The sequence below is a fragment of the Gavia stellata genome, chromosome 3 (assembly GCF_030936135.1).
Source record: "Gavia stellata isolate bGavSte3 chromosome 3, bGavSte3.hap2, whole genome shotgun sequence".
In the NCBI taxonomy this organism is placed as follows: Eukaryota; Metazoa; Chordata; class Aves; order Gaviiformes; family Gaviidae; genus Gavia; species Gavia stellata.
Window position 1 is genome coordinate 66485173 of NC_082596.1, and position 19185 is coordinate 66504357.

The following is a 19185-nucleotide window of genomic DNA, read 5'->3' on the forward strand; positions in this document are numbered from 1 at the left end:
AGGTGAGCTCTTAAGAAACAATGATCCTGGTTTTATGCAAATATTCCTGCTAAAAACATGCGGGAAGAGGAATATGGAAATAGATGATATAATAATACAGTAGAGTAACCAGAATTATTCTGAATAGATTTCTCTTATTAAGATTTTCATGAGGCATCAGCTGCTCTTTGTAATTCTCGTCTTAACACCACCATCAAAGTATGCCTTATCAAAATATACATCTTTGCTGCTGCATTTATATTCACCCTATTTAAAATCGAGACAAAATAGGTTTTTTTGTGCAGGGTACTGAAATAATCATAAGAGCATACAACAACCGAGAACAGAGGGTTTGAAAAGACTCAGTCACAGATAAGAACAGGAGACTACTTACAAGTATGCCATTTCTTTTGCCAAACTAGCGATTGATGGAGGACACACACTTTTTCCTATCAATTTTGTCTCAACTGGTGAATTCAAAAGCGGGCATCCAATCATTCAGCAATATAAGATGTAGTTATTATTGTGCATTTAGCTAGCTACTTGTTTTCTGCTCTTTTTCTAATTAATGTTTCATGTCAAAACATCCCTATGTCCTGGAACATCTACAGGTTTCTGAATAGATGTGATCAATGTGAAGGGCCCAAATATCACATTTAATTATATCACCACACACAGACAATGAACACAAAGATATTTACTGGGTAAAAATAATAACAAACAAACAAAAAAATGGAAAGAAACCAAAATTGGAAGTGCTGTAAATTATTGTTAAGCTGAGTGGCAATAAAGCTGGCATGGATGGCTCGACTTCATGAACTTCTGAGCTCAGCCGTAATTGGAAACATGTGTCTTAATTGTACTTGACATACTTCCACAGAGTGGCAGATTAGCTGCCTCTCAGTCTTTAAAATACCCCTAATAATTGCAGTGATTGAAAAGTAACAGTTCCTTAAACCATACCGCTCTTGGAAACGCCTGACTGGCTGGTATTGTGGCATATGAGACAGTATGGCCCCATTCTGTCTGCATTCAACCAGGGCAGTAAACAGTACCTATGGGGTTGCAAAGGCATAGCTGGGGAAGCATTCACCCCTTTGAATTTGTTCTTCGAAATGCAACTGGCCAGGCTGGGTCATTTATATCGAGAGCTGCTTTCTGTTCCATCTCTCATGACACATTCTGAGCTTTTGCTGCACACTGCAAGGCAGCTTTGCAAATCAGATTTGATCATCTGGTTCCTCCCACCATGATGCTGCTCTGCAGCAGGATGACTCCAGGGTGTGACTTGAATGTCAGTCTGACACCTGCTCTTGGTAACCAAAATCTTTTCACTGGCTGCAGCAGGAGTAGGAACATGTGACTGATGACATAACATTGATGACATCATACTACTGCTTCTCAGGAAAAAAGACTGAGATTCTTCTCTGCCAAGTGGCAGAGAAGTTGGCAGGGAGGACATGCAGCAGTTGAGACTACGAATACCCTACCTTATGACAGTGTGCATGGCTTGGCACCAAGTCATATTGACACCTGCCTTATCTGCTGGAGAAGACAGGATTTAGGCTGAGAAGGACAAGGGCAACAGACAGGATGGAAAACACAAATATATTATACCGCATGTCAACACAGGGTGTGAGGTGCCATGATAACATAGACCTGTGAGAGGTGATCAGAAGCTCCTCAAAAGTTACTTCATGCAATTAATGGTTAATCTTATGCATGAAGGCTGCAGTTTTGAGGACGTTTCCCCCCCACATGCCTTTCTGTGTCAAATATCTCCCCGTTCAATGTCTTCTGAAGCTCCTAGTTCGCCCCTGCTCTGTTACTGTCAGTTAAATATTAGCTGTGGATGCTGCAACGTTCCCTGCAGCCACCTAACTCACACACAACCCAGCCCACTACTCTCATCAGTATTTCTGTCATTCCAGAAACTACACCAACTTGAGCAGTCTTTAGAGAAGAAATATCTCCAACAAAACCACACAGATCCCATTCCTGTGGCAGGCAAATTGGTTACCCTTTGGATGATTTTTAAAATGACTTCATAGATTTTTCACTCTGGCAGAAGACAATGTAGCCGCTTTCCATTCTCCACATGCCTGCTGCATGTGTGATATGCAATGTTGCACTACTACTGGAGCGTGATCCTAGCTAGGGCACCCAAGGTGCGATCATTTGCACCAATGCAGGTAACGTGAGGTTAGGAGGCCCTGCTCACGTAGCAAGGACTGCTCAGGAGCAGCTCAGGGCATGAGCTGCCCCAGAGAGTTACGGGAATGCCACTGAGGTCAGGCAGGAAACCCAGCTGAGTCTGCCCCAGTTGTCCCAGTTTAAATTGGGCACCTCTGTTCTCCTCAGCTGTGCCGATGTGCCTCTATCAGTGGTCGAGGAGGGATAAAAGATGATTAAAATTCAGTTACTGAAATGACAAAAATCCCCTTTCTGACCCTCTTCACTGAATCAGGTTACAAGACAGTATCACAATTTCTCACACTGGCACAACATGGCAAATGGTAAACAGCCACAAGCGGGTACAGATGACTTGCTGTAGGGGGCTGAACGTCTTCAAGTGTCCTTGCCGCTGGGGAAGATGTCTGTGACAACTGCATCCCTGCTGAACTGACTAGTGGAGAGTAAGGATGTAAGCAAAGGATGAAAATCACACCTCCTTACAAAGCCAGCAAACTCCCCACGGTGTGGCTTTGCCTGTAAACTGCAGAGAAGAGTCTCAGTTCAGGAGGCTCTGGGAGTCGATTGTTTGGGAACCCTGAGAAGGTGGTCCAGCCCTCTCTGTGCTGGGAGGCAGACCCTTGGGATTGGAAACACCCTTCTTTTCACAGTGCAGACTGACATTGTGATAGCGCCAATATCTAGGCATTACTGTAGTTGGAGGAGCAGGGAGCAGCAGCCTGCTTCGGTAATCAATGTTCTGCCTTCTGTCCAGGGAACAAGCAATGGGAAACAATGCATTTTGCTGATTGAACCTGGCCTTGGGAGCACTAATCCACCTGAGTTTAGTCGGTACCTCCCCTACCTTGAGCCAGGTCCAGTCTCCTAGGTGCCAAAGCAGGAATTAGACAGTAGCCTTGGCAGTGCTACTTCATTAGCCTAGAGTGCTGGTGATTAAAAAAAACCAAACCAAAACAAAAAGCCCTGCCTGCTGCCATCATTCATTGTTTTTTTTTTTTCCCCTTTACACATCCTGGGCTCATGGTGCTGGCCAGCTCATGTGGTAGGAAGCTGGGTGGGAGGAGGTGCTAGCAGTATGCCAGCAGAATGCTGCAGGCGGGCAGGCAGGCAGGTGCAGGCAGGCCTGGAAGAAACACATCGTTTTTGCAGCTGATGCCTGCTGAGAGGCCTGTGGTCATCTGGCAGCAGCCAAGGAAGCAAAGTCCATGCTTCAGACACTGTTTCAGACAGAAACGATGCAGTGGTTTAGTGCAGCATGAGAAACTGTCATGCTTCATGTATAAGCTGTCATGGATCCAAAAATGTACATTTTTTGCAGAGCAGGTGAATAGTCATGGAAAAGAAGGTATCTTTCTGGAAGTTTTAGCTGAACACAGGGCATTAGACTCAATACGGAAGTAACTGCATGAAATTACATGGACTTTCTTATACAGACTTAATGATCTGATTTTTCCCTCCTGGTTATTAGAAAAGATGTGAACTTCTCAATTATTTTTTCATTTCCTGATGAAAGATGCCCATGTTCCTCAGTGGAAGTAAGCTTGCGTGTATACAGCGAACAAGAAACGCAGTTTTCTGCTAAGCTGTGAGGAAAGATTGGCAGAAAGGAAAGGAAGAGGTCAGCAGGTATTCTCCATACGTGAGAAAAGGGTGCAGATTCAGTAAGAAAAAGAGAGCAAAGGACTGTCAATGGAAAAGGAATACAGTGCATTCTATACATAAATATATATACACATTCACATCCAGATAAGATTTGATTGACATTGCTATATATTAAAAACAGCTTCTTTACTGTATTCTTTTACTAATATATTCACTTTTTGTTTATTTTCTTTAAAGGATATTCTTATTTGTTACACGTAAACAGCAAACTGGAAAGAGAGCAAATTGTAGCCTTTTTGTTAGCAATCGTATCTGTGTTGGTAAAATAATCTCCGACATTATTTAGAGATCTGGTTGGTGGCATGGGGAATCATAATAAAACTGTTTGACAAGTCACATCAATTTCAGACTGCTAGTCATGTTTCTTCTGAAGACCAGGGTATGCAGTAGACCTCGAGACACAGAGTGCAGCAGTATGGTATTGCACCAGCAAAATAACTCTCCTTGGACTTACGTTGTTGCTCTCACGGAATACTTTTCAGACTTCTTAATTAAACATAAATGACTTTGATCTCCCAGATCCGTCACTCACTTGTAGAGTGCTTGAAATATGAGGTTTATGCAGTAATCCACCCCTTTAGGATGGAGGACGACCAATCACAGTCCTGCTGCAGTGAAAATGATGCTTTCATTGAAACTAGGCATCGCTACCAGAAGCAAGCTAAAGGATTTCCCGAGCTGCTGAGCCTCTTCCTTCGCTCTCATCCAATAAGCATCTTTCTGTCCTTATTTTTATAGGCGCAATGAGGCAGCTCACGTGCTGAGTTTCTGTAACGTGGCCGTCACCCACGACAAAAATTCTCAGCAGTAAAGTGCAACAAGCAAAACGCTGCCATTTGTGGATTTTTCTTTGGTCTTGGGAAAGGAGGCATGTTCGACTCCCTTCCACCTAGCACAAGCTCGGAGACTTGCCTCTCCCTGCAGGAGTTTGCTAAGCAATCTCTAGCCAGGGCGTTATCTCAGAACAGGTGCTGAAGCGGCTGCCGTCCCTATGGAGATAAGGGGGGGGAGTGAGGGAGAGGCAGATAAGTTCTGGATCAAAGGTTACCCTCTTCCAGGGCTTGAAGTGATCCGGCCTGGGCAATCCCCTTCCCAGGCAGCGAGGACTGGCTTGACGATGACAACCACCCCCTTCATACCGTGCACCTTTTTTAATGTCATGAGCCCGGAGGAGAATTCCCGCGGTGCAAAGCCTGATGGCGCGTCTGCGAAAGGCAGAGCGCTGAGGAGGGCTGGTGCTGGTGCTGCTACCAGAGACCTCGGCGGCGGCCGGGGCCTGCGGCGGCGGGAGGGCCGAGCCGGGCCGGTTGAGCCGCGCCACTCGCGGCCGCCGGCAGATGGCCCCCGCCGCCGCCCTGCCGGGCCCGCCGCAGCGCCGGGGGCTGATCGAGCGAAGGAGGGGCCGGCCTCGCCGCGCTGAATTTCCCAGCCCGCTGCCCTCCTCCTCCTCCTCCACCTCCTCCCGCTCCGCGGTGGGGCGGGCGCGATGGCTGCCTGAGGGCGATGCTCCCGGCCGCCGCCACCTCTTCCTCTGCCGCCGGGTGCTCGGTGGAGGCAGGCGGGCGGCTCCCGGCGGCTCTCGCGAGGTGAGGAGGCCGGGCCGGGGTGAGGGCGCCAGCCCTCCCGGGGCGGGGGCAGCCGCCGCCGCCTCCTCCCGCCCGCGCCTGAGCCGCCGGTGCCGGGCGGGGGGAGCCGGGCGGCGCGGAGGGGCCGGCTGTGTGAGGGGGAAGGAGGGAGCCGGCGCAGGGGCCCGCCGTGAGCCCGGCCCCCCGCGCCTGACGGCTGCCTGCGGGCGGTTGCTTCCCTGGAAATGCCCCTCCTGGCCGCGCCGGCAGCCGGGGGCGTCATGTAGCGCGGAGAGAGCGGGATCCGCGGGGCGGGAGAAGCTCCTTCCCTCCGTCCGCGCTCACCGCACGCACGCCGCAGAGAGGCGCACGGCCGGCCCTCTTCCCCCGCCCCGCTGGTTGCATGCCCGCCTCGCCTGGCGGAGGGACGGCGCGCCGCTGAAGCAGCCCCGCCGCCGGGCACCCCCGGGCGCCGGGCAGCGCCACCATGGCCGAGGAGAGCTCCGACGTCCCCAAAGAGTTGATCGGTAAGGGACGGGGCATGGCGGCGGGGACGGGGGTGTCCTGGGGGAAGGTGTTGCGGGGGGGGCAAGTTTGGAGGTCGCCGTGCGCCACCCCGGGCTGCAGCGCTGCTGGTGGGGGCGGTGTGGCGGGAGGCGGGGGGGCCGCGGCGACGGGGGGCGGCCTGTGGAGTTGGGGGGAGCTCCGCGGAGGCTGGCTGGGGGAGCCGAGGGGGCTCTGCGGGTGCCGGAGGGGGCTGCGCGGGGGGTCGGGGGGGACTCTGAGGAGCCGGCGGGGGGCGGTGAGGCCGCGCCGCCGGCGCTTGGTCCCGCTGTTGCCTGCGGGGAATGGGCGGGGGGGGGGGCGGTGCTGCGGGCCTGTGGCGGGGAGGGGATGTAACCGTGTAACCGTCCCCGGGCAGCGCGGGGCTCCCCCGCGGCCTCCGGCTCCGCGGCGGGCGGTGACAGGCGGCCCGGGCCCGACGCCCAGTGTGCCCGCCCTCCGGAGGGGTCTGCCGGCGGGCAGAGCCGGAGGGCATTCGGGGCCTGCGGGGGCTGGCAGACGGGCGGTGAAAGTGCCCCGGCCCGCCCGTGCCTCCCGCACCACCGCGCGGCCGGGGCAGGTCCTCCGAGCATCTCAGCCTGGCGGCACGGGCTGAGGCTCCCAGCTGTAGCTCCGGCCGTTTGTTTTTCCCCTGGGCTTTCCGGGGTTTGACTCATTTTCCGATGCGTGTACAAGAATGCAAGGATATTTGTAATCAAAGTTTCATAGCCACATGCACGCAAACCCCCATGTTACATGGTACACGCTTAGGAAATCGTAGGTGATGGTGAGGTCCATGAAAACGCTGTCATCGCTATTGGGGAGCCTTCGATAAACGGATCATTAACGTGGTAACCAGGGTCATTTAGGGGTAGCGGGTCTGATGCTTTAAGGCCTGGTCCTCAGCTACCTTGCTTAGGCCATACTTCCTTTGGGTTTAGTTGCAGTTTTGGTTGTTGAAGAGAGATCTAAGGCTCTCACTAACATTAGAATAATTTAAAGTCTTGCCTCGATGACAGATGGGAACAGAAATTTGTCAGGCAACAAGGTACACGGTGTGTTGAATACAGTCCTTACAAACCTCTCCTAGTTCATTTACACTGTTGCATTTCCTTGAGTTTCATCAGCCAGTGCTATTGGTGGGAACTGGTTTTAACATTTATAAAATATTGGTAAAAATCTGGATAGAAAATTGCAGATGTCACAGATTTTTTTTCTGTATAGACAAAATAGCTCTATTTTGCAATCCTTTTAGTGCGCAAACCGTGGGTTTACTAACTTTAGTCTATAGCTTGCTACTAAGAAATGATGAGCTGGGAAGTGTGCCAGGAGTAGCTATGGTCAAAACTGTGAACCTTTTTTAAAATGGCCAGGTATGTTTTAAGTGCTAAATACATGGTACTTCTTACTGTGGATCTGCACTGTACTGTAGTGTGTCGTAGGTGGGGTGCGATGCATATTACGGGGAAGAGCAAAGTAAGCATCTTCACACATCCCATCCCCTGGTGGCTTTGGATGATTTTAAGAATTACCCCTCAGTCCTGGCGCCCTGCACCCACCCAGCTTGCTTTGTCAAGGGCTCTTCTGGGGCATATGGATCTGTTCATGTAGATTGGTTGATTTCAAGCAGTAATTTCGTGTCTGCATGTTAAATTTTAACCTTTTAAATAGACTTTTTGAAGTGACCCTACATTTTGAGAACAGGATGAAAGGATGTGCCTTAGCACTTAGTGACTGGAGTGTGGAATAGGAGTAGTGATTGGGGTAGGCGTGTTTGAGCTGCAGTTTTTGTTTCGTTACTCACTTCCCGTGCAACCTTTGTCAGGTCTCGTAAGTCATAATCCTGAAAAAACCCTCTCTTACTGTTGGCTTACCTGGATCCATTCCTCCAAGGTGTGGGTGTTTGAAGGCAGGCACTCACAGGCTGCAGTGTTAAAAATGAATGAGCACTTGTCAGTATGAACCTTAACGTTGTGTTTCCAGCTCTCAATCTGAAAACTGCTTTGCAAGTCCACTTGCCACCGATGTGTAAGGAAGTGTCCTCAGTCACATGGGGAATATCTATGAAATCTGTATCTTAACTCTTTGAAGAAGCATTTCTAGCCCTTTCTGGCAGATAGAGCCTTGGAGGGAGCTGACATCCTGACGCTCTGTGGAGGAGTCTCGGGCCCCAGGCCCCTTCTCTGCCTATCGCTTGTTGAAGTACGAGCGCTGGAGCTGAGGGCCTGCGGTCGTTCCCACTGCTGTTGTGTGGGACCTGTGAGACAGTGAAGGGAAGCGGGTCTCCCTCACGCTGGCACCTCAGGAGGAAGTCCCTTGCTGGATGCAGGCACTTGGAGCTGTTTGTGGGAGAGGAGAAACCAAAAGGCAGAGGCTGGGGGTGGAGGTAAAATAGCAGAGACAGCTGCAATACCTTTCCTTCTGCAAAGTGGTAGGACTTTATGAAAAAGACTGAGTGGTTACTTGCTTCTGGGTTCCCAAGCAGGGACAGAAAGACCAGAATTAGTCATTACCCATGGGAGAGGAAGCCTCGGGAAGACAGTTCACATCGGGCTGGACTTTCCCCGGGGCTTTGCTTACCTGGCTGCTCAGGGACCTTGCAGCCCAGCTCTTGACCAAGTGGTTGCCTGGGGAGCCGTCTGCGCTGGCTGTCTGCCACGGGGCTGCCGCGGCTTGGGGCAGGCTTCAAGCGCGCTGCTACCGAGGAGCTTTTGTTTCCTGATAGGAAAATTAAAATTCCTGGGGAAAACATGCCGATTCTGCAGAAAGAGCTCTTTCTGGTGGAGAGTCACTCTGACCAGGCGTGTTTCTGACTTGCACACCCTCCTGCCCTGCAGGCAGAACGCCGTGGTCTGGGCAAAACGTCCAGGCTTAATAAATGGTGTGTTGTTTGCACTAACACATTCTGACTACTGGCTGAAAATTGCGCAGAAAAGTGCTAAACAGAGCACTATAATTAAAAGTCTTGGGAAGAGCCAATTATCTTCAATTTTAGCCTTTAAACTTTAGCGTGCATGAGGGCAAAGTGTGTGTGTCTGGGGAGGGTGGAGACTTGCCTTTTGCAGATGCCAGTTGTAGTGCTGGAAATAGGTTAATGTGTTTAAAAGATTGCTTTCTCATTCCTTTTCTGTGGGGGCTGGGGAGTGGAACTTAAGGAAGGTGCCAAATTGGCTCTTCTAGATGAACTCCTCTGTTTATCTCCCAATTACATCAGTGTCAGTAGTTGTATAAGCTTTCTGACAGGGTTCTCTGTGTATGTTCCCTTCAGGCCAGGGTGCAAACATTTAGGGGGAAGGCTGGTTCATTCATTTGGTACTTGACAGAGACTGTGTATACATGTGTATGCATATATGTATTAAAACATTATGGCAATTAATGTAACTTTGGTGTTGGCACTATGAGGTGGATACATTGTCATTGGGACTTGGACCCAGACTTAATGTTGCCTTCCGTAGCATCCACTGAATAGCTGCCAGGTGTTGGTATCTGGAGGTCTGCTCAGTTTGCTTTCCAACTTAAACGTGCAGAGTGCAAAATGTGTGAACACTGGCTTTTCCATTATCTGACCCGTTTAACCTTCCTGATACTAATAGCAACAGAGTAAAATTTTTGTAGTGCAAGAAGCTAATTGGCTTTAGGAAGCTTTTCAGGTACAAATAATAGCAAGTGAGGAATTTGTTATATTTTCCCAGAGTAGAGCTAAGCAGTGCTGGGGCTTGTCTTGGGAATGCTTTTGATGTGTAAGTAGCACTGGAAAGAAATACCAAATTATGTTTAGAATTCTGGCACATGAAATCGATAATCCTATCATAGCAGACATAACTTATTGTGCAGATGACATACTTAGAAAAGTTGTACTTGTGTTAGGTTGTGTTTAGTACTGGTGTGTGTGCATGAGACTTCTATGACTGCAAGCGGTTGAACAACATAGCTCTGAGTCTTCCTGAAAATGTGACAGTGGTGACTTTCTTTCTCATGTTGTCACTGAAGGTATTTAATGAAGGTATTTTCTTTTATTTCAGAAAGTGTCAGGGATGTTATTGGGAGGAAAATCAAAATTTCGGTTAAGAAGAAAGTAAAGCTGGAAACCAAGGGAGATAAAGTGGATAACAAAATATTGGTAAGTATGATTGACTGTGATTAAATTTCTGGAGGAAAAGCCAATATCTTCTCAGAAGGCATTAATTCTCCTCTTGAAGGATTCTTTGAACTTTGTGTGTACCATGAGATAGACATATCACTTATTTTCCTACTTCCTTGCTATTCTGCACAGCGAGTTGATGTGCAGGTGTGCACACGTACATGTGTGTTTATTACTGTGTTACTCTTCAGAGTTTAGGGTTTTGTGTTGTGCACTGATGCTAAAGCAAGATATTATTAGAGCCTGTTCTAAAATAATTTGCTGCCTTTGCTGGTTAGGTTTCCCGTTTACATCTGTAGGAATTTGAGTGGACAAGAAATGCAAAATGAAGCATGTAGAATTACTTATCTTTTGAGAATCTTTGAAAGCTGTTATGCAGTGAAGAGTAACAGTAAAACTATTGTGCTTTTTGAACTCAAATGACTATTTGTACTTTTGAGTATTCTCTGTTGTCGCACATCTGCAATTTAAAAGAAATGCTGTGTGGGATCCTCCATTGTCACTCCTAAAACTGCAGTGGAGGCAAGTGTCAGATTAATCTCACTTAAGTATGCTTTCCTGTTTTCTCAAGAATAGTTTTGCTGGCCTCTCTTGATAAGAAGCAAGCTGTGGTAATGAGTTGGTATGCTTGCATACTATCTTGAATACTTGGATATGGAAAAAAGAGATGAAACTTTATTTCTTCCTTCTTTTGATACCTCTGTATCAGGAGAACTAGAGTAACACAAGTAACTACAGTGCTGCTATAATATTTTGCAATAACTACAGTGCTGCTATAATACTTTGCAAGATATTTGAAATTTGGTGCTTTCTGTCAGTAAGAATACTATTGCGTATTTGAAAGTTTCATTGCCAAGACTGTTGTTACAGATTTTAGGTACATTCCCTATGTAGATATTCTATTTTGTCTTTAAAAACTGCAAGTTATTAATCAGTTCTGAATTATCTTCATAAAGTACATGTTGATTATCCCAGGGTAGTAAGACTGTTGATAATGGTCTACTTTTCAGCGAGAGCAGCTACTTAAGGAATTTGAAATATTTTCTGCATAATATCTACCCGTGTTATATGTAGCTCCTAGGTTTACAGTTCCTGTTTCCCTACTGGAAATAGGTTGAGTATGTGAATGTTGATTGATTGTCTCTATTTGAAAGCCATGTTTATAGGGAAGGCTGACAGTTTCACTGAAGCAGTAACACTTGATTGAGTTTTTGACTTACACAGAATCATTACAGTTATCAATAGTGAAATATACTGTGGAAGTACTGAAATACTGTTCTGATCTGATGGGACCAAAAGAATGTCAAGTTTGATTTGTGAGTGAAGTTTCTGAGGGATGTACTACTTGGCAGTAAAATGCCTAAATGTGATGACTCATGTTTTTTCTCTCCTGAGCCCTCAGGTGGGGGACTTCAACCTTCTATGACTGAAGAGGTACTGAAAGGGAGGGAACCTGCTTAAAGGGTTCACAAGTTAGTGAGCAGTTCTTGTGTGAATGCATGTTGTCTTCAGCGTGCAGTATAAGTCTTTCAAGGGGATGAATTGCTGAAGGGGGTGTTGTCTGGTAGAACCATTTGTTCTTTGATGCAAAAATGCAGAGGATTTATATTGCAAAAGAAGAGAATGTTTTCATGGTTTGGGAAATTGACTGTTGACTGCCAGGGTTGGATTTTGTGTTTTCTTCTGTCACAGATGAGAATGCCTTGTGTGAAGCTATGCAAATCACTAATGGCATTTTTTTACAATGTTTCTCTAATTGCGTATGTGTCTTTATTTTATGTGGGGTTTTTTTGCAGAAGTGCTGAGTGTGGTCTGCTGTGGCAGAGGCCAGTGGAGACTGTGGTTCCTTCCGAGGATGCAGAGTCCTCTGAAGTGCAGAGCACTCTGAAAAACTTGACACCAGCGACACCTTAAGTTGGGTACCTCAAATTAGCGGAGACTTTTTGGCCTTACTGTGTCTACATGCTCTCATTTCTTACCTGTGAGGTAGAGGAGATATACCCTCCTCTCCTCAAGAGTGATGCTGTAGATAAATAACTTTGCTTCAGAAAAATGCAGGTGCTTAATGCTAAACACCACAGGAAAGCTGCCAATGAAATTAAGAATTTTTGTCCAAGCTGGGACTTAACAGTATTCAGTAAATAACGCATATGGCCGCATTCTGAGCAGGGTGCCTAAAACTGAATGCTGAATTGCTATGCCTTGGGTGAGCATGTCAAACTCAATGCTGAATGAAGTGTTGGTGACAAAAGCAATTTAGTAATTAAAGACTATACCCTTGATTGCATGCACCAGAGGGCTCAAATGTGATTGCATGGGCAACCTTCATGCCAGCACTCCTGGACTTCTGAGAGCTTAGTTTTGAGATGTTAATGTTCTTCTGAGCAGTCTCTTGAGTGCACGTGTAGCAGTGAATTGTTTTGAGACTTTGTTTTAAATTTTATTAGTAGTTGGGTGTTTACAAGCAAATTAGGTAGCATGCATTGGGTCCAGCACTTAATAAGGAGAAAATACCAGTTGCTTTCAGTCTAGGTAACCCCAGAGCCGTGGTGGAATGTGCTTAAGGTTTTAGAGGAGGTTGATCGCAGAGGTTGGCACTGAACCCTGACACCCAAATCTGTGCTTTAATTAAATGATCTCTCATCCTTCCTTCCTTCCTTCCTTCCTAGGAAAATCCAGCAAAATCAGTAGCACTTTGAGAAATGGAGATTATTTAAAAATGACTGTACTTGGCAAGTAACTATAAAAGCACTTGACCTCTGGCCCTGTTGTTCAGTGTATTCAAGGTGCAGAGTACTGGAATATAACCATCTACTTAAGTCACTGTGCTCTATGAAATTCCTCTGATAATTAAGAAGGAAATTGGAATCTGAGACTAAAGAAAAAACAGTGCAAAAAAAAAAAAAAGTGTTGCTTGAAATAAGGTCCCTATGTTAAAGTGGTGAAATTGGTAAGTAAACTGCATACTAGTCATAAGCTGCTTTAGGATCTCAGCTCTGGATGCTAGAGTTTGAAAATTATGACTGGGTTTTGATGTGACAGATTCTTTAGTTTTTTTTTCAGTCTGCACAATAAGCTTGCTGCCTCAGTAATCTCAATTTGCAGTTGTTTAGTTTTTCAATTAGTCATAATGATACAAACCAGTAAATGTGGGGAGGTGCTCAGCTGCCTCTGGTCTGCTGGTACCAGGTCTCAGGTGTGCAGGCAGCAAACCGGTATCCAACCCTGAAAAGCCAATAACCAGCTTGAATGGGCAGAAGATCAGTCCTTGAGTAATGAGAGCCAAACCCCACCCTTATCCAAGTCTTCTTGATATTCTAGCAGAGCAAAGCTGCCATTAGGGAGGGTGAGGAAATACCCAGGCATAGAGGAAACCTTGAATGGTGACAAGTCACCACGGAGGAGCTGCCCCATGGGGCAAGGGGGGCAGGCATTGCAGGGCTCCCCGATGGGGCGCAGGCTCACTGTGCGACCGCAAGGCAAGCAGAGCAGGACTGGGGCTGGTAGCTGGGAGCAGCTGTGCTCTGGTGATCACCAGCTGGGCCATAGGGCCGAGGCAGACCTGAGGTCGAGCCAGAGGGTTGGGTCGGTGGGGCAGGCTCAGCCAGGAAAATGGCTGGGCACAGGTGTTGCTGTGCCATTGCTGAGGGTGGGGCTGAGTGCTGGAGCCCTGGAGCATTGTGGGGAGCCCCAGTTAAGGCTTCTCCCAGCTCTTTGGGTCACAGACCTGCACCATGTCAGAGCTGGCCTTGGGTGCAGGCAGCCAAACTCCTGCAGAACCCTTGATGAGCAGGCCACCCTAGCTGGCTCCCAGGTGACCCTCAGCCAGAGGCAGAGTACCACTGCAGTAGTGGACCCCTGTGTTTGGCTTCGGTATGGTTCTCGCAACAGTATTCTCATTGGGTTAAAATAGATAAGGTCCTCACTATTTTGTAATCAGGTCAAGGATTGCTTTGGTTTTATGGGATTGTTTTGTTTAAACCTGATTTCTTATGAGGACAAGCCTTCAGGCATCATGCTGAGTGGCTGCTGTGTTCCTCCTCACACTGACAAAGTCTGATCTTGGCTGGTTTCAATTTAAGCTGATGGGTATGTAGAGGTCTCAGTTGTAATGATAATAGGGCCCCACCTTTTGGCACCATAAGTGATCAGATGGAATGCCCTGTCCATGAGAAAGATTTAAGTGTTTTGTCTTGTTTTTTAACCTAGAAGCCTCGGTGATTATCAGATTATCACCTACAGACAAATCCCAGTAGGAAATGGTATTTGGTGTTTGTGGTGCTGCTTTTTTCTCCCCAAAACACCCAAGATATCTTTATCATGTTTTTCTGAATATTTCCCATTGCAGTTTCTTCCTATCAGATTTATTGTAATTAGTAGCAATCATTGAGAAGTTGAAATTGTAAGATAAAGGCAATAGGTTAAATACATCTGACCAGCTCATTATGAAATAAAGATGTTTTCAGGAGTGGTTCATGACAGGCCAGAATTCCAGGATTCCTCTTACTCTGTTTCTTTACTTTTAATAAAAGAGAATACTCCTAGTCTACTTGCCTTTCACATTAGTTTTCCTTTCCAAAATAATATTATTTGTCTAAAAAGACATTAAAGATGAGGAAATATTGGCATCTCATGGTTGCTGCAAATGACCCTGCTCTCTATATGGCTGGTCTGGGTTCTTTTTGCTTTGTTGTTTTTTTGGGTGTGTGTGTGGTTTTTTTATGTTTTCATAACCTTAAGGTCATAGAGTAGTGTAATGTGATGTAGTGACCATGAGCACTTTATTAGGAAATCCCACTGAGGAATTTTGGTTACGCTGCTGCCTTAGTTTTCTTTGTTAAAATATCACAGTCCTACTTCTGGAACCGGGACAGTTGCCTTGGCAGGTGGCTCTCCTTAAAATGCACTGTATGCCCAACATGGATTTGCTGGGAGTAATTTGTATGACCTTCTCACTTTCTTTGGAACATAGGTTTCCATGGGCTTTTAAAACAAAATGTTTAGTTGACTCCTGTCAAATAGGTTTATATTTGTTCTGTGCACATGGTCTGAGATTTCATGTTCTGCTTCTAAGGACTTACTTATAAAGACTGAAATTCTGTTTAAAAAAATCTATCTGTATTTACTTTTAAAGGAGCAATTATGGCCATCTTGTGCACTGTCCATGTGGCTGCTGAATACTGCTTGAATAACCTGGCTGACTGTACTGAAGCAGCTGAGAAAAGCATGTATGAGCTGCTGCGCCTGTTCAGCTATAAGGATGGCAGTCTCTGGGTAGAGGCAGTAATATTTTGCACTGCCAAAACTATTTTGGGATTAAAAGCTCTGGCGCTTGTTTTCCATTGCTCATCTTTTGTCTTGATTCATCCATGATATTCTGTTCAAATAAATTTCTGCGTCTATCTAGGTGCAAATGTATTGCCTTAAAAATAGGCACGTGTATTAAATCACTAAGAGCATGAAACTTACAGGGTCGTCCAAGGTTAGTTTTGCATAAAATGTGTGCAATCTCACACATTATATCATGACAGCTGGTGTGTGATAATAATGTTAAATATGGACATTCTTTTAAAATAATGGTGTTTCCTCTTCTCTGCCCAGAACACTGAGTGTTATGACATATCTCTGAAGTGTGTGTTTATGAAGATGAAAGGAAGTGTTGGTACATCCCTCATGTTAGGAAATCTAAATCAATTGAGGTAGAGTAATCAAAAATACTTATATGTGAAAACGTATTTTAATACATTTACAAGGTGCTTCTTAGAGAGCAGTTGAACTGTGGCCAATAAGATTGCTACAGAAAACTGTAATAATAAGAGCACTGCTGGAAAAAGAATTTATTAATCCAGTTATGCAGTTGTATATAGTCCCAAATAGGAACTGTTTAAAAAAGATACTCATTTATGTGCAATTTTTACTGAAATCTACATTTGTTACACACTAATCTATAATGCTACTTTTCAACCGGTGGGAGGATTTACAGATTTAACATTCTGATGCTGTGATGGTGCATGCAAATGTTGAAATCCTCTTTGTTGAGATGTTTTCATTTCTAGGAGGGCAAACTGGCCATCCATTGGGGGAATTAACCAAGCTCAGAGTAATGCTTCCCTCTTCTTTGGGTTGGTGGGGTTGGGAATTGCTTTTCTTTCCTCAATTTCCACTTCCAGTTCCTACTTCCAGTTTTCCTTTTCCTCTTCTCCTTCCTTATTTCTATCCTCTCCCACACTCAAAGCATCCATTGCAGACAGAACCTTGTCTTGTGTTTAAATGGCTGTTGACACACTTTTTAGCATAATAATAATAATAATACAAATAAACTCTGAGGCTCCTTTCCTTCAGCTTGGCTGCATAAAGGGTGAGATCTAATCTACTCAATTAAATTGGCCTTTGACCAAACTGTAACAGTCCTCTTTCGCTGGCTACCCAGGCAAAATATAGATTTTCTATAGTCCTGGCACTTCTCTGTCCTTTTAAGAGCAGCTCTGCCCAGAGTTCTATGTTCTCTTTGTTGAAGCATAGAACATTTCTTGCACACTGAGAGTATAGCGTATTCTTTGCATGCCTTGAGAGGACAGTATAACCATTACATCGGAAGAGCAGCTTCCTTTCTCTCCCTTGCTTTAGTTTTGGGCAACTGGTACACATAGGGAAAGGTAAAATGGGGTAACTCGTCTTTTGGTGCCCTGAGAGTACCTGCCTTTGTTCTGTCTAATGTACTTTGCATGTGCACGCCCACCTGCGGACCTATATATCCTTATCTGTGTTCAGGAAGGAGGAAATGTAAACATTATCTCCCTCTTAGCGGCTTCTGGTTTTCTGTTCACAGCTCTAATAGCTATCAGGAAAAGGAGGTTTGGGAGGCAGGAATCTACTCTCTTCTGAATTGTTCATGGGATCTTTCCTTCTGTGAATTTTCCATAACCCAATTAAAAAATTTTTTTTAAACTATCACACTCTTTCTACTTCGTTTGCTGAATATATAATGGACCAAAGTGGTTTGCTAATGTACTTTTGTTTCTAGAGGGCCTGACTCCCTGCCACCATTATTTGTGAAATGGAGCCTTCCTAAGCAAGGATTTGCTTTGAAATCTGTGCATAAAAGTGGCAGAAGACTGACTATTACATATAATTTCCCAAAAGCTGGAAATAAAAAAAAAAAAAACAAAAAACAAACAGAAAATGAGCATTAGGGTCAACTTCTTGTCTCAGTCACTCTTCCCCACTGATGGCTTTTTTCCCCCCCTCCCAAGAAAGAAAAGGCTTGGAAGGGAACGGAGTATGTGTTATTTGGTAGACCAGTATAAATGCAAAAACCTTGTCCATATTTGTTTTCTCTTTTTTTCTCTCATGGCTTGTTTTGTCTGCCTGAAGATACTTATTCTAAGAAAAGACTTCTCACACAGGGAATGTGGTTCACTTCAATGTAAGTGGTGTGGAGGAGGACGCAGTAAGCTTGAGAAAAGCTGCAAGGGCTGCTAATTGTGAAGTTAATGCAGCGTACTGTGAAAAATGTCTCTTGTTGCTCAGAGCCCCTCTCTTCAACCATTGTTGTGGTGGAAGATTGGTGAATGTCACTGATTTGTCCAATTATTAAAATACTTACTTTGGATCACCTACACTGCTGCTTCATTTTTTTTCTCATGCTGGTTGTAATTTAATTCTGTGTAAAGTAATTACAGGCCCAGAATGTAAAATTATTCTTTAAATATAACTGTTGCTAACTGTGCTTCGTACTGCTACGAGAGTCCCCAGGCTGATTTCTGCCCTTGTTCTTGTGTAATCTCTCCCTGTTTCTGGAACACCCACTCTATGGCAACTCACAAGTGATATCTTTTTGTTAATGATAGCTTCCCTAATTTGATCATTTAAGGTGACACACTATTATGATGCAAATTTAATTATAAGAGCCAGAGCCTTAAAACCCAAGATTCCTGAAACAGACCTAACCAAATTAATTGGCCTGCTGGGTGAGGGAAGAGCTACCCTGGCTTGGGTAGTCGGGGTATCAGAATAAGGTCCAAATAGCTGCGGGATGTGATTTTAACATTAGCAAACTGAAACAAGTTTCTGCTAGTTGGTACAAAGTTTGGAGAAGAAGGTGAATCGCTGGTGGTGAGCGTGGTGGAGAGGTGGTTGCCTGGCCCCATGGGGACCAGGGCAGCAGCTTCTGGGAGAGTGATGGATAGGTGGGGTTTTAGCAAAGGGGAAGTCTTCCCCCCTCAGCTGAACAGTATTTGCTCATTGTTATATTACTGCCACTCTTCAGGGGGCTTTGCAAATGAATCCTGACAGCACTTGCCCCTCTGACCAAATACAAATTAAAAGGGTCCACGTGTCCTGTGTGGCTAATGCAAAGGTTCCTGGAGGATAGAAACTGTGAGCAAGCAAGGAGCTGCTCTTACTTGGACAGGTTATGTTTCTGGATCTTCTTTGCAAAGTGACCTTTATTAAAAAAAAAAAATAATTGTAAGCTGGGCTCGTGGGCGCTGGACATCGTACGGGTTATTCCCTTCGCTGACAAGTGGTGTTTGTATCCCCACGTACAGTAGAAGGTCTGTGTGACAGCAGGGTGGGCTTCAGAAAGTGTGTATGTGGGGATGGAAAACAGAAGGAGAGAGCCTGGGTCTATTTTCTCCTTAGGATTTCTGTCCTGCATTGGTTTTTCAAGTGATGTTTGTTTCTGTGCTTTTTAGGTAGATCGATAACTAGATTTAAATTTTCTCCCCTTTCTGCAATTACAGCAGTGGTTAGCAGTGAGCTGCCTGTGAGGTGGGCAGCAGTGTGGTTGGGATGTCTGGAAGCAGTCTAATAGCCAGGGCTTAGGAGGCTGAGGCCACTCAGAGCAAGCCATTTCCATTTCGTGCTCCTGAGTGCTTGAAAGATCCTTGCCAGAGGCATGTCCTTATGGAATAAGCACTTCAGGTACGTCTTTTTCTCTGAACACATCCTCAGTTCTCTGATTGAACAGCAATCCTCCCCTTGTACCTAAAACTTTGGCAAACCACTGCTTTTGTAGAGCTTTGGGAAACTTTGAGGATTTCAAGTAAGTTATCAATACCCGCTTATTCTTGGGGCCTGGGAGGAAACCAAGAAGGTGAT

The 19185-nt window shown here is 45.7% G+C and overlaps 1 protein-coding gene across 1 annotated transcript in view; it reads left to right on the top strand.

The window, feature by feature from the left end:
• Window positions 1-5886: 5886 nt before the first annotated feature.
• Window positions 5887-19185, top strand: part of CARMIL1 (capping protein regulator and myosin 1 linker 1) — a 200810-nt gene continuing 187511 nt past the window's right edge. Inside the window, exons 1-2 of the mRNA XM_059836225.1 lie at window positions 5887-5926; window positions 9965-10062. Of these exons, the coding sequence (XP_059692208.1) occupies window positions 5887-5926; window positions 9965-10062 (138 nt within the window). The remainder of the gene's footprint in view (window positions 5927-9964; window positions 10063-19185) is intronic.